Raw genomic sequence first — 12,428 nt, 5'->3', positions numbered from 1 at the left:
TCTATCTATCTATCTATCTATCTATCTATCTATCTATCCCTCCATCATCTATCTATTTATCTTGTTCTATGTCTATCCATCTATCTATTCTTCCCTCTATCTATTTATCTATTAATCTATCTATTTATCTATTGATCCACCGATACTTTACTGCCTCCATTATCTATCTATCTATCTATCTATCTATCTATCTATCTATCTATCTATCTATCTATCTATCTATGATCTATCTATCTATATATCTATCTATCTATCTATCTATCTATCTATCTATCTATCTATCTATCTATCTATCTATCTATCTATCTATCTATCTATCTATCTATCTATCTATCTATCTATCTATCTATCAGTATTAGATGTGTCTCTTTTTGGTAGTCCCCGTTCCCCCCACTAGACTTGTTGTTTCTCTTGGGAACATTGGCCCAGATTCAAAGATATTTGCTCTTTTTTTGCGGAGGCACAGGGCAACGATTTTGCCCTGCGCCCCCGCAAATTTGCGCCGCTGCCCTCGATTCACGGAGCAGTAGCTCCGTAAATTGCGAGGGCGCGCTGGCAAAATTGCCCGGCGTAAGCGCACGCAATGTAAATGATCCCGCCGGGGGCGGGAATCATTTAAATTAGGCGCGTTCCCGCGGCGATCGTAAAGCGCATGCTCCATCAGGAAACTTTCCCGACGTGCATTGCGGCAAATGACGTCGCAAGGACGTCATTTGCTTCAAAGTGAACGTGAATGGTGTCCAGCGCCATTCACGATTCACTTACGCAAACGACGTAAAATTCGAACGTCGCGACGCGGGAACGACGGGTATCCATAGCATTGGCTGCGCCTGCTATTAGCAGGAGCAGCCTTACGCTAAGCACGACGTACGGAAACGACGTAACTTGCGTACGCAGGGCCCGCGCAACAATTGTGAATCGGTGTTAGTATGCAATTTGCATACTATACGCTGATCACAATGGGAGCGCCCCCTAGCGGTCATCGCAAGAATGCAGCCTAAAATCTGCGTGGCATAAGAGCCTTATGCCACGCAGATTTTAGGCTGCAGTCGGCGTTACGATGTTCCTGAATCAGGAGCATTCGTAACGCCGGAGCAAGTAAGCAATTGCGCTGCGTAACCTATGGTTACACAGGCGCAATTGCTTCTTGAATCTGGGCCATTGATAATTGGATCTTTACATCCCAATATTCGGGGATACCCCTCCGTCATTGTCAGTAGGTTGGGGGCTCCCATTATGTAGAATGTAATAACTGGATGGGAAGGTGAGCATCAGCCCCCCCCCCCCCCCAAAGTGAAAAAAGAGAGGTGAGCACTATGGAGCCAATAAAATTGGCTCCATAGTGCTCACCTCACTCAAAGTCCCAAGGGCGAATTTTTATTTTTTGACGCTATAGGCAGGGACGGAGGTGTGTCTCTGGTGACACCAGACCTATATTTATTTTATTTTCCCCCAAAGTGAAAAATCACTTTTTGGTAGACCGGCCCTTTTTATTGTCCTTTCCCTGGCTTTGTTATATTATAAAGTAAAACGTTTTTCTTTTGTATTGTTTCCCTGCAACCCCCACAAAGTGCATTAAACGTTTTCTGTGGTCTCGCTGTCCGCGAGGTGCCTTGGGGGTCATTCCAGGCCGTATTATTATAATGGAGCGGATTTCAGGGAAATTCATGGTTTCCAGTTACACTCCTTAATGTATTCTACCAATCAGACGAAGATGTGAATTCCGGGGACACTGAGTGGCAGAGAACGCCGAGAAGAAAGGCCAACGCGGACTTAATAGGCTCTCATTAATTTACATCGCCAGTCGCTCGGATCCTGTAAATATTAAAGAAGAAATCCTGAGTACAAAGAGGAGGTTGTTCTGTAATGAGGAGGGGACGTTATCATAAAAGTCAACCAGTTAAAGTGGAACTCCGGACACATTTTCTTTTTAGATTTGGAGAGATGAGGAAAGATTAGACTCGCTGGCCCGGATTCAGAAAGATGAGCGCATCTTTCTGCGGGCGTAACGTATCTCCGATACGTTACGCCGCTGTAACTTTGGGCGCAAGTTCCGTATGCAGAAAGAAATTTCGCCCTTAGTTACGGCGGCGTAACGTATGTGTTGCGGCGTAAGCCCGCCAAATTAAAATGGGGATGTTGGGGGCGTGTTTTATTTCAATTTTACTTGACCCCGCGTTTTTGAAGTTTTTTTTTTGAACGGCGCATGCGCCGTCCGTAAAAAACATCCCAGTGTGCATTGCTCCAAAGTACGCCGCAAGGACGTATTGGATTCGACGTGAACGTAAATGACGTTCAGCCCCATTCGCGAACGACTTACGTAAACGGCGTAAAATTTTCAAAACTCGGCGCGGGAACGACGGCCATACTTAACATTAGCTACGCCTCATATAGCAGGGGTAACTATACGCCGAAAAAAGCCTAACGTAAACGACGTAAAAAAATGCGCGGGCGGGCCGTACGTTTCTGAATCGGCGTAAATACCTCAATTGCATATTCCTCGCGTAACTATAGGGAAGCGCCACCTAGCGGCCAGCGTAAATATGCAGCCTGAGATACGACGGTGTAAGACACTTACACCAGTCGGATCTTAGGGATATCTATGCGTAACTGATTCTCTGAATCAGGCGCATAGATACGACGGCCCGCACTCAGAGATATGACGGCGTATCAGGAGATACGTCGTCGTATCTTGTTTGTGAATCCGGGCCGCTGTTTTTCTTGTCTCTGTCTCTGTTCAGAAGATTTCCTGTATTTCCTGTCCTGGTGACACCAAAATAGCCCGTCCAGCAACTGAGAAGATTAAATAGTAGGTGCAAAAATAGAGGAAAACTTGGACAGCCGCACTCCAAAAAACGTTCCTTTTATTAAAACTGGTCACAAAAAATATATGCCACAGCAAAAATTAGAACAGAAGCTGACGCGTTTCACAATGTCTCACAGTGCTTAATCTGACCTCTGCAAATCTTGGGAACAAAGTCTTTCTGAGGTTTGCCGAGGTCAGCCGAGGTGTCCTCGGGCCTTTTCGGACGTTTCCAAGGCTCTCCGGCGCCTCCCCCGCCTCTGGCCGTATGCGGTATTGCATCTCATTGAAGTAATTATTTTCGTTTCCATTGACTTCAATGGGGAAACTCGCTTTGATATGCGAGTGCTTTGGATTACGAGCATTCTCCTGGAACGGATTATACTCGTAATCCGAGGTTCCACTGTACCTTGTTTTGCCTGCATGGGCCACCCATCCGAAGTCCTTGAGGGGAATCATTTTGATACACTTTTTTCACTCTGGAAAGGCGTATTTTTTAGCGCACCAGTGTGAAAGGGCCCCTAAATCTGACCACCTCCTTGTATCGGCTCCTCCCCCGGACTGAAATGGCTTACTCTGATTTCATTGCACACTGTGAGCTTCTCACATTAGAAGTCATTGAGAGCCTTCCTCATTTCCTAGATGGAGGGCGTCCAGCATCATTTAGCTGCTTTCCTCCATATCTGGGTGGAGTTCCTCCTTACGGAGATGAGCAGAAGAGGAGGGGCTAGATTCAGCAAAGAATTATGCCGGCGTATCCATAGATACGCCGCGTAAATTCAAAGCTGCACCGGCGTTTCTACTTTCTGTATTCAGAAAGCTAGATATGCCGACATTAGCATAAGATCCGACTGGCGTAATTCTATTACGCTGTCGTATCTTAGGGTGCATTCTCACGCTGGCCGCTAGTTGGCGCTTCCGTTGTTTTCGGCTTAGAATATGCAAATCACCTAGTTACGTCGATTCACAAACGTACGTGCGCCCGGCGTTCGTTTCTTACGTAGTTTGCGTAAGGCTTTTTCGGCGTAACGTTGTGCCTGCTTCTATGAGGCGCACTCAATGTTCAGTATGGACGTCGTTCCCGCTTCGATTTTTGAATTTTTTACGTTGTTTGCGTAAGTCGTTCGCGAATAGGGCTGGACGTAATTTACGTTCAAGTTGAAACCAATGACGTCCTTGCAACGTCATTTGGAGCAATGCACACTGGGATATGTACACGGACGGCGCATGCGCCGTTCGTACAAAACGTCAATCACGTCAGGTCAACACACATTAACATAAAACACCCTTACACATTTGAATTTCGCGCGCTTACGCCGGCCCCATTTACGCTACGCCGCCGCAACTTACGGAGCAAGTGCTTTGTGAATACTGCACTTGCTCCTGTAAGTTGCGGCGGCGTAGCGTAAATACGATACGCTGCGCCGCCGTAAGATCAGGCGCAGATACCTGAATCTAGCCCATGGTGTTTTGTAGTGCTAATCAGGAGCAAGCAGCCTAGGACAAGAAGTGTGTTACTGGCAGGATCAAAAAAAGCCTGAAAAAAGAAAACGAATGCGGCCACCACATCTAAGGACTGGTTCTTGGGTTTAGATACACTTGAAGTTCTTTAGATTCATAAATGAAAAAAATATACATTTTTTTTCTGCTTTCACAGCACATGATAAAAGATGAAGGATCCCCAGTAGAGAAGGGGAATATTAATGATGGCTGCCTAGACGCACTCCCTGTGGAATGCCGGGACTGCGCTAAGTAATCCGTCAGTGACATGGGAAATCAGGAGGTGGTGTGCTCTGCCTTAGCCGCGCGCTTCGCCGCTACGCCTATTATGGATGAAAAATTCACCTTTGGGCTTATAACAGGAGCCTCCAAATCGTCTGACTCGGAATTATTCGTACAGGGGCTCGGAGGAAAGGGATATTTGACAGCCGGGAGTAGTCAGGAAACATTCATCATAACTTTAAAATCTGAATCCTCTTGAAGGGGAAGTACGGCGCTGGTGTTTTCGCTGAAAACGCATATTCAGTTATTGTTGAACGTTTTTTTGAAATTCATTCTGCGGCTAGGGGGAGTGTACTATTTAAATCAGGCGCGTCCCCGCGCCGATTTAACTGCGCATGCGCCGCCGGCTAAATTTCCCAGCGTGCATTGCTCCAAATGACGTCGCTAGGACGTCATTGGTTTCGGCGTGAGCGTAACTTGCGTCCGGCCGTATTCTGAATCGACTTACGCAATTGACGTAAAAATTCAAAACTCGGCGCGGGAACGACGGCCATACTTAACATAGGATACGCCGCATATAGCAGGGGTAACTATCCGCCGGAAAAAGCCGAACGCAAACGGCGTAAAAAAAAAAAGCGACGGGCGGACGTTCGTTTCTGAATCGGCGGATCTCCTCATTTGCATATTCGTCGCGTATACAAACGGAAGCGCCACCTATCGGCCAGCGGGAGATTGCAGCCTAAGATTGATTGAAAGAATTGAAATAAATAGGGGCAGATCCACAAAGAAATTACGCCGGCGTATCTACTGATACGCCGGCGTAATTTCAAAATTCCCGCGTCGTATCTTTGTTTTGAATCCTCAAAACAAGATACGACGGCATCTCGGCTAGATCCGACAGGCGTACGTCTTCGTACGCCGTCGGATCTAAGATGCAATTTTTCGGCGTCTGCTGGGTGGCGTTCCCATCGTAATCCGCGTTGGGTATGCAAATGAGCTATTTCCGATGATCCACGAACGTACGAGCAGCCGTCGCATTCTTTTACGTTGTTTCCGTTCGGCTTTTTCCGGCGTATAGTTAAAGCTGCTATCTGGTGGCGTACTCAATGTTAAGTATGGCCGTCGTTCCCGCGTATAATTTTGAAAATTTTACGTCGTTTGTGTAAGTCGTCTGTGAATGGGGCTGGACACCATTTACGTTCACGTCGAAACCAACGTCATTTGGAGCAATGCACCCTGGGAGTTTTTACGGATGGCGCATGCGCAGTTCGTTCGGCGCAGGGACGCGCTTCATTTAAATGAAACACGCCCCTTACCCGCCGAATTTGAAATCCGCGCCCTTACGCCGCGAGAGATACGCTACGCCGCCGTAACTTATGGCGCGGATTCGTTGAGGATTCAAACCAACTCAAAGTAAGTTACAGCGGCGTAGCGTATCTTAGTTACGCTGCGCCCAGCGCAGATGTATGTGGATCTGCCCCATAGTTTTTTTTGTCTGCCCAGTGGAGATTGCTATGGTGCTCTGTTCGATGTAAGCACAAAATGAACAGGGTGCATATCATGTGACCTTGCTGCTGACCTTTGTGCACTCCCTGGAATGCAGATCCTTCTGCTTCCTTTCTCTGCCGTGGAAGCTCAGCAATTGCGAAGGGTGCACTATTTCCAGGTTTAAAGAGCTGTCTGTCCCCTCCCCCAAGGAACTCCTTTGCTTGGTAAGCATAGTCTAATTCCAGGATAAAAGCTTTTCCTGCCCCCCCCCCCCCCAAAGAACTCCATCACTTGGTAGGGTGTGGCCCAATTCCAGGATTAAAGCACTTCTTGCCCCCTCTCCCAAGGAGTTCCCTCACGTGGTAAGCGTAGCCTAATACCAGGATGAAAGCTCTTCCTGCTCCTTCCCCCAAGGAACTCCCTCACATGGTAGGTGGGGCCTAATTCCAGGGTTAAAGCACTTCCTGCCCACCTATCCCAGGAAGTTCCCTCACTTGGTAGGTGGGGCCTAATTCCAAGGTTAAAGCACTTCTTGCTCCCTTATCCCAGGAAGTTCCCTCACTTGTTAGGTGTGGCCCAGTTCCAGGGTTAAAGCACTTCCTTCCCCCTCGCCCAAAGGGTTCCCTCACTTGGTAGGCGTGGCTTAATTCCAGGGTTAAAATGCTGCCTGTCCTCTCCCCTGAGGAACTTTTTCACATGGTAGGTGTGGTCCAATTCCAAATTTTAAAGCGCTGCATGCCCCCCTCCCCAAGGAACTCCTTCACTTGGTAGGTGTGGTCCAATTCCAAGTGTAAAGCTCTGCCTGCCCCCTCCCCCAAAGACCTCCTTAACTTGGTATGTGTGATCAAATTCCAGGATTAAAGCACTTCTTGCCCCCTCTCTTCTGCCAAGGAGTTCCCTCACTTGGTAAGCGTAGCCTACTTCCAGGACAAAAGCTCTTCCTGCCCCCTCCCCAAAGGAGCTCCATCACTTAGTAGGTGTGGACCAATTTCAGGGTTAAAGCACTCCCTGCCCACTTATCCCAGGAAGTTCCCTCACTTGTTAGGTGTTGTCCAATTCCAAGTTTAAAGCTCTGTCTGCCCCCCTCCCCGTGGAACTCCTTCACTTGGTAGGTGTGGTCCAATTCCAAGTGTAAAGCTCTGCCTGCCCCCTCCCCATAGGAACTTTTTCGCTTGGTAGGTGTGGTCTAATTCCAAGTTTAAAGCTCTGCCTGCCCCCTCCCCTGAGGAACTCTTTCACTCGGTAGGTTTGGTCCAAAAGCACTGTTGACCATGCTGATCACACCCCTTCATGGAGATCCCTCACCTACATTATGTTTCCAAAAAAAATGTGACACCAAGGGTCCCCTTTCTCCTCGTCTTCCTCGGGCGGGTCCTGAACACTTCAGAGAATGGCAAATTGTAATAACATGGTACTGTTCTCTACAGCATGCTCCTGTGAGTAAAGGGCCTTGATGACTCACCCAAGGGGGCTTCTCCTTGATGCCCTAGGCTCCCAGGAAGCGGGTTGCACTGAAACATGTTGGGTAGTACTGGAGCGTGTAGTGGTAAAGTGCTGCTAGGCTTTTTTTTTTTTTACAGAAGGGGGTATTTAAAAAAAATGAAAATATTTTTTTCTTTTCATTGTTTTCTTACACATTTTTTTATCTCTCCTTTTCCTGCAGATTCAGAACCCGTCCTGGATTGGAAACAACGGCGGCGGCTCCCCAGTCCCAGCCTGCGTGGTACCGTGCGACACCGTCTCCTCCTGCATGTCCCCGCACACCCACCCGCACTCCGCCGGGGGAGTCTCGGAGTTCCTCAGCGTCCCGGGCCCCGGATCTCACGTCAGCCAGACGCACATGAGCGGCCTCTTCAGCGCCGCCGCCATGGCGCCCGGCATAAACGGGTACGACTTGAACACTGAGCCCGACCGCAAGAGCTCCAGCATCGCGGCGCTCAGGATGAAGGCCAAGGAACACAGCGCCGCCATGTCTTGGGCCACATGACAGCGCTGCCCGCCAAACACTGACACTACTCCGGCCCTCATGCCGCACACTGGCGGAATATCATGGGGGCGCCCGCTACTTAGTTTCCCAAGGACTAGAAGCTAACCCTGCAACGTTTGAGATGTCCGCTTCCAAGAAAAATAAATAAAAAAATAAACGCTGGGATTGCTACAAAAATGGTTTTCACCAGATAGAGACTGAGCGTGGCTCAAATTCACTGAGAATCCGGGTGAAAAAAATAAGTTAACGATCAGGGATCTCTTACCGTTATGGCATGGCGGTAAACCATTCAGAAACCCGTCATCTCCTTCGAGGCATCAGACGACTCCTGTTTCGGCCATTGCAGGCGTCGCACAACCGAACCAAACAGCACTGGCGGGCTGAGATGCTGCCCGGATTGGTGTTCAGGCCAGGCTGGAAAGTGCCTTAGGGGGGTTACATATTTTTTTAAAGAGGCTTCAGGCTGGGTGGGATGTCGCTGCCAAAGTCACGCAGACCCTAAAGAAGTGTGTTTTGCTTTCTTGTTTGTAACAGTTGGGGTATTGGATTGCTTTGCGGTTTTTGTTGTTGTGTCTCAGCAGTGGGAGGGGGTGCAGTTCATTTGATCTCCGTTTCGCTCATCCCAATTCCACTCTCATAAAGTGTGAAAAATCACTCAGCCTACCTATAGACATAAGACGGCAGTTGTAATAAATGTATCAGTTTAAGTCAACTAAGTTTCTCCTGTAAAATTGTGCTTTTGTTTTTTTTTGTCTTTTAAAAATTGTGCAGTGGAACCTCGGTTTACGAGTAACGCGGTTAACGAGCATTTTGAATGACGGGCAACTTTTAAAAAAAAAATCTGACTCGGTTTGCGAGTGTTGTCTCAGAATTAAAGCTAATGGGTCCTGCAGTTCCGCATTTTGCCTGAGGTGCGGGGGCGCCGGAGCCGAGCTGAACCCGAGCCGAGCCGTTCGGAAATACTCAGGTAGATTCAGGTACGAAGGCTAAAACTTGCGGCGGCGTAGCTTAGCCTGTTTAGGCTACGCCGCCGTAAGTTAGCTAGGCAAGTACATGATTCTCAATGTACTTGCCTGCTAATATACGGCGGCGTAGCCTAAAGCGGGCGGGCGTAAGGGCGCCGAATTCAAATGTCTTGGAGGGGGGCGTGTTTGATGGTAATGAGGCTTGACCTCACGTTTTTTACGTTTTTATTCAACTGCGCATGCGCCGGGCGCCTACATTTCCCAGGGTGCATTGCGGCTAAGTACGCCGCACGGGCCTATTGATTTAGACGTGGACGTAAACGACGTAAATCCCGATTCGCGGACGACTTACGCAAACGACGTAAAAAAAAACGAATCTCGCGGCGGGAACGGCGGCCATACTTTAACATTGTTATTCCACCTAATAGATAGAATAACTTTAGGCCTGTAATGCGTTACGGAAACTGCGTAAAACTACTGCGGCGGCCGGGCGTACGTTCGTGAATCGGCGTATCTCCTCATTTACATATTCTACGCCGACCGCAGTGGAAGCGCCACCTAGCGGCCATCCGAAATATTGCAATCTAAGATAGGACGGCGCAAGCCGTCCTATCTTAGATATGTTTAAGCGTATCTCTGTTTGAGCATACGCTTAAACATAGGTCGGCGCAGATTCTGAGTTAGGTTGACTTATCTACTGATAAGTCGGCCTAACTCTTACTGAATCTACCTAAGTGTTTCTGAGCCTTTCCAAGGGTTTCTGAGGTCAGCCGAGCTGTCCTCGGGTCTTTCCGAGGCTCTCCGGCGCCCCCCTCACCTCTGGCCACATGCGGTATTGCATGCCACTGAAGTCAACGCGGAACAAATTATTTTCGTTCCCATTGACTTCTATGGGGAAACTCGCTTTGATATTACGAGAATTCTCGAATTGCGAGTGCTTTGGATTACGAGAATTCTCCTGGAATGGATTATGCTCGTAATCCGAGGTTCCACTGTATAGCCAAAACTTTATTTTTTTCGTTTTGGATGAAGTAGGAGGTGAATCAGAACCAAGATTTTGCTTGCTTTGCTGTCGGTGTCTCAACAACGTAGATTCACCTGCTTTGTCCCGGTCCACAATAGGTGTAAACGAGGCACTAGATTCAGGTTATATCAGGAGGACAATCAGATTGAGACAATACCTCCTTCAACCAAAAACGGGATACCCCTTGGGGAGGGATCTAAGAGCTGAAGATGTGTACAAAGTCTACACATGGATCTTGAAAGTTCGGTGATGGCCCTTGATCTTGAAGTTCTTAAAGCGGAGGTTCACCCTAAAAACAATTTTCTAACATTACATTGTGCTCACTCTCGACTGACAGTACGCTGATGTTTTTTTTTTTTGCCGTACATACCGGCGTATCGCTATTTTCCCCGCCGGCTTCCGGGTAGTGGCTCCCGCGGGAGTGGGCGTTCCTATGCACAGGCTAAGTGATTGACGTGATGACAAAAGCTTCCCCCCAGCGCATAAGGCTAGTCACGAGTTGCCGAAAGAAGCCGTACATCAGTGCTCAGGCGCCGTATAGCGCCGACTCGCAGTTCGGCTTCTGGCAGGCGGATCTGAACGGTCCGCCCATGTGAAAGAGCCGTAAGAAGGAAGGTCTCCTCACTTCTAGTTGCATCTCTGGTACAAGAAGTAAAGAAAATCTTTTGATCGGGACACAGACAGCAAAAACATAAAATTAATGGTGTTATGTTACCTACCCCTACTCAATGAGCCTAACAATAGACAAACATTGCCAGAGACATGTAGAGCTGGAATATGTTATTATTTTGGGAGGTTTCGGACAAATAAACAATCTCATTGCAGATCTAAGTGGGCTTCTGTGGGCCTCAAGCCAAAAAAAATTTGGGGGGTTTTGCAACTCCTAAATGCTCACCACTAAGTGTAAGCAGGGGGAAGAAATCATTCCAATGCCGCACAACCAACAAAACCCAGAGATAGCAGTGGTAAAAGTAGCCTCAATCCAGGCCATGCACTGACGCGTTTCTCCATGTCTAAAACTCGTGGGTGGGGCAAAACACATCAGGGGTGAGGGCTGCATGGGGTCTGAGGCTACTTTTACTATCTCTGGTTTTATCGTATGTGTGGCATTGGAACTATTTCTTCCCCTGTTTACACTTATTGGGCTGAGACAAGCATTTTACTAGCCTGCACTCCCAGCAGCTGTTACCAGACTTGGACTGAACAGGAGCTTGGAGTGGCACCCCATGTCTTTCATGTGGGTTCTTAAATATTCACCTCACTGCTGTTCCCACCTCTAAGCTGCAACCGGGGATGAGTTCCTTATGAGACAGAGGTTCTGTTTGGTTGCCTTCATCTGTGCAGCCAATGACTGCCTCTGCCTCCCACCCTCTTCTGAGGCCTATAAGAAGAAGAAGTCAGGCAGGAACGTTCAAACTCTGAGACCACTTTTTGAATTCACAGTAGGTCCGTTTTAAGATAATACAAAGTTTTGTGCACATCATGCATGTACCTTTCCTATACCTGGAAACATGGTCCCTATATTATCTGGCATGGTTGTGTTTGTTTGTTTTTTTGAATATAAGATCTTTTTCCAGCACAAAATGTTTTCTACTGTTTATGGTCCGATCTTTCGCAACACAGTTCTGTACGATCAAGGAGTCAGCCACAAGTATGTCAAGTGTCTTATTATTGGAGGAAATGAAATGGAAGCACTGGGACCATAGGGTTATCCTATTAAATATAAGGGTTATAATGGTATTTGGATTGGGTATCTGGATTAAGGCCTGGCAGCTTCTCAATGCCAAAGAATGTGCATTGTTTCCTTAGTTTGTAACTGACAGTGTCTGAGATTAAAGTGCCAATCTAGAAATATAAACATCCATGTATAGGTGTATTCCAAAATTAGATAACAGAATCTGTCATAGAGGCGTTGGGCTGTTCCAAAAAAAAAAATCTTTTAAAAGTGTGTACAAGCTGGTGTGGCGCTCCCATCTTGCCAAAACTTCAACGAGGCAACGCGTTTCAGGGGTCAGAAAACACCCCCTTCCTTAGTTCAGCAGCTATTTATCTACATTTGTCACCTATACATTAGCATTCAGTGATACATAGTTTTCTCAACCCCAACCCCCCAAACATGTTGGCCTTATGACTCCTTTATAACTCATTTTGGAATAAAACGATATCAGGACATTGAAATTTCCGATTTGGCCTTTCCATTACAGATTCTGTCAAATGTCTTATTATTGGCAGTCATGGATCAGAAAATGCTGATTGGCTTTGGGAACCGTGACAGGAGAATTGCTGGATGTGGTTTATCATTAAAGACTTCCATTACTTTGTACTGAGGTTTTTTTTTTATTCTTACTAAAACAATGGGATATCCAACAGGGTTTCTCAACTTAGGGTTCCTCTAATGGTTGCTAGGGGTTCATTGAGCGAATTTCTTCCTCTCAGATA

The 12,428-nt window shown here is 47.3% G+C and overlaps 1 protein-coding gene across 1 annotated transcript in view; it reads left to right on the top strand.

Moving 5' to 3' along the window:
• The window catches only part of ALX4 (ALX homeobox 4), a 119,902-nt gene extending 111,183 nt beyond the window's left edge, over nt 1-8,719 (top strand). Inside the window, exon 4 of the mRNA XM_040328054.1 lies at nt 7,677-8,719. Within this exon, the coding sequence (XP_040183988.1) occupies nt 7,677-8,000 (324 nt within the window). The 3' untranslated portion in view covers nt 8,001-8,719. The remainder of the gene's footprint in view (nt 1-7,676) is intronic.
• Nucleotides 8,720-12,428: the final 3,709 nt, after the last annotated feature.

This window comes from Rana temporaria, chromosome 11, assembly GCF_905171775.1.
Source record: "Rana temporaria chromosome 11, aRanTem1.1, whole genome shotgun sequence".
Lineage (NCBI taxonomy): Eukaryota > Metazoa > Chordata > Amphibia > Anura > Ranidae > Rana > Rana temporaria.
Note: the sequence above shows the minus strand (reverse complement) of the source record. Positions and strands in the feature narration are given on the sequence as shown.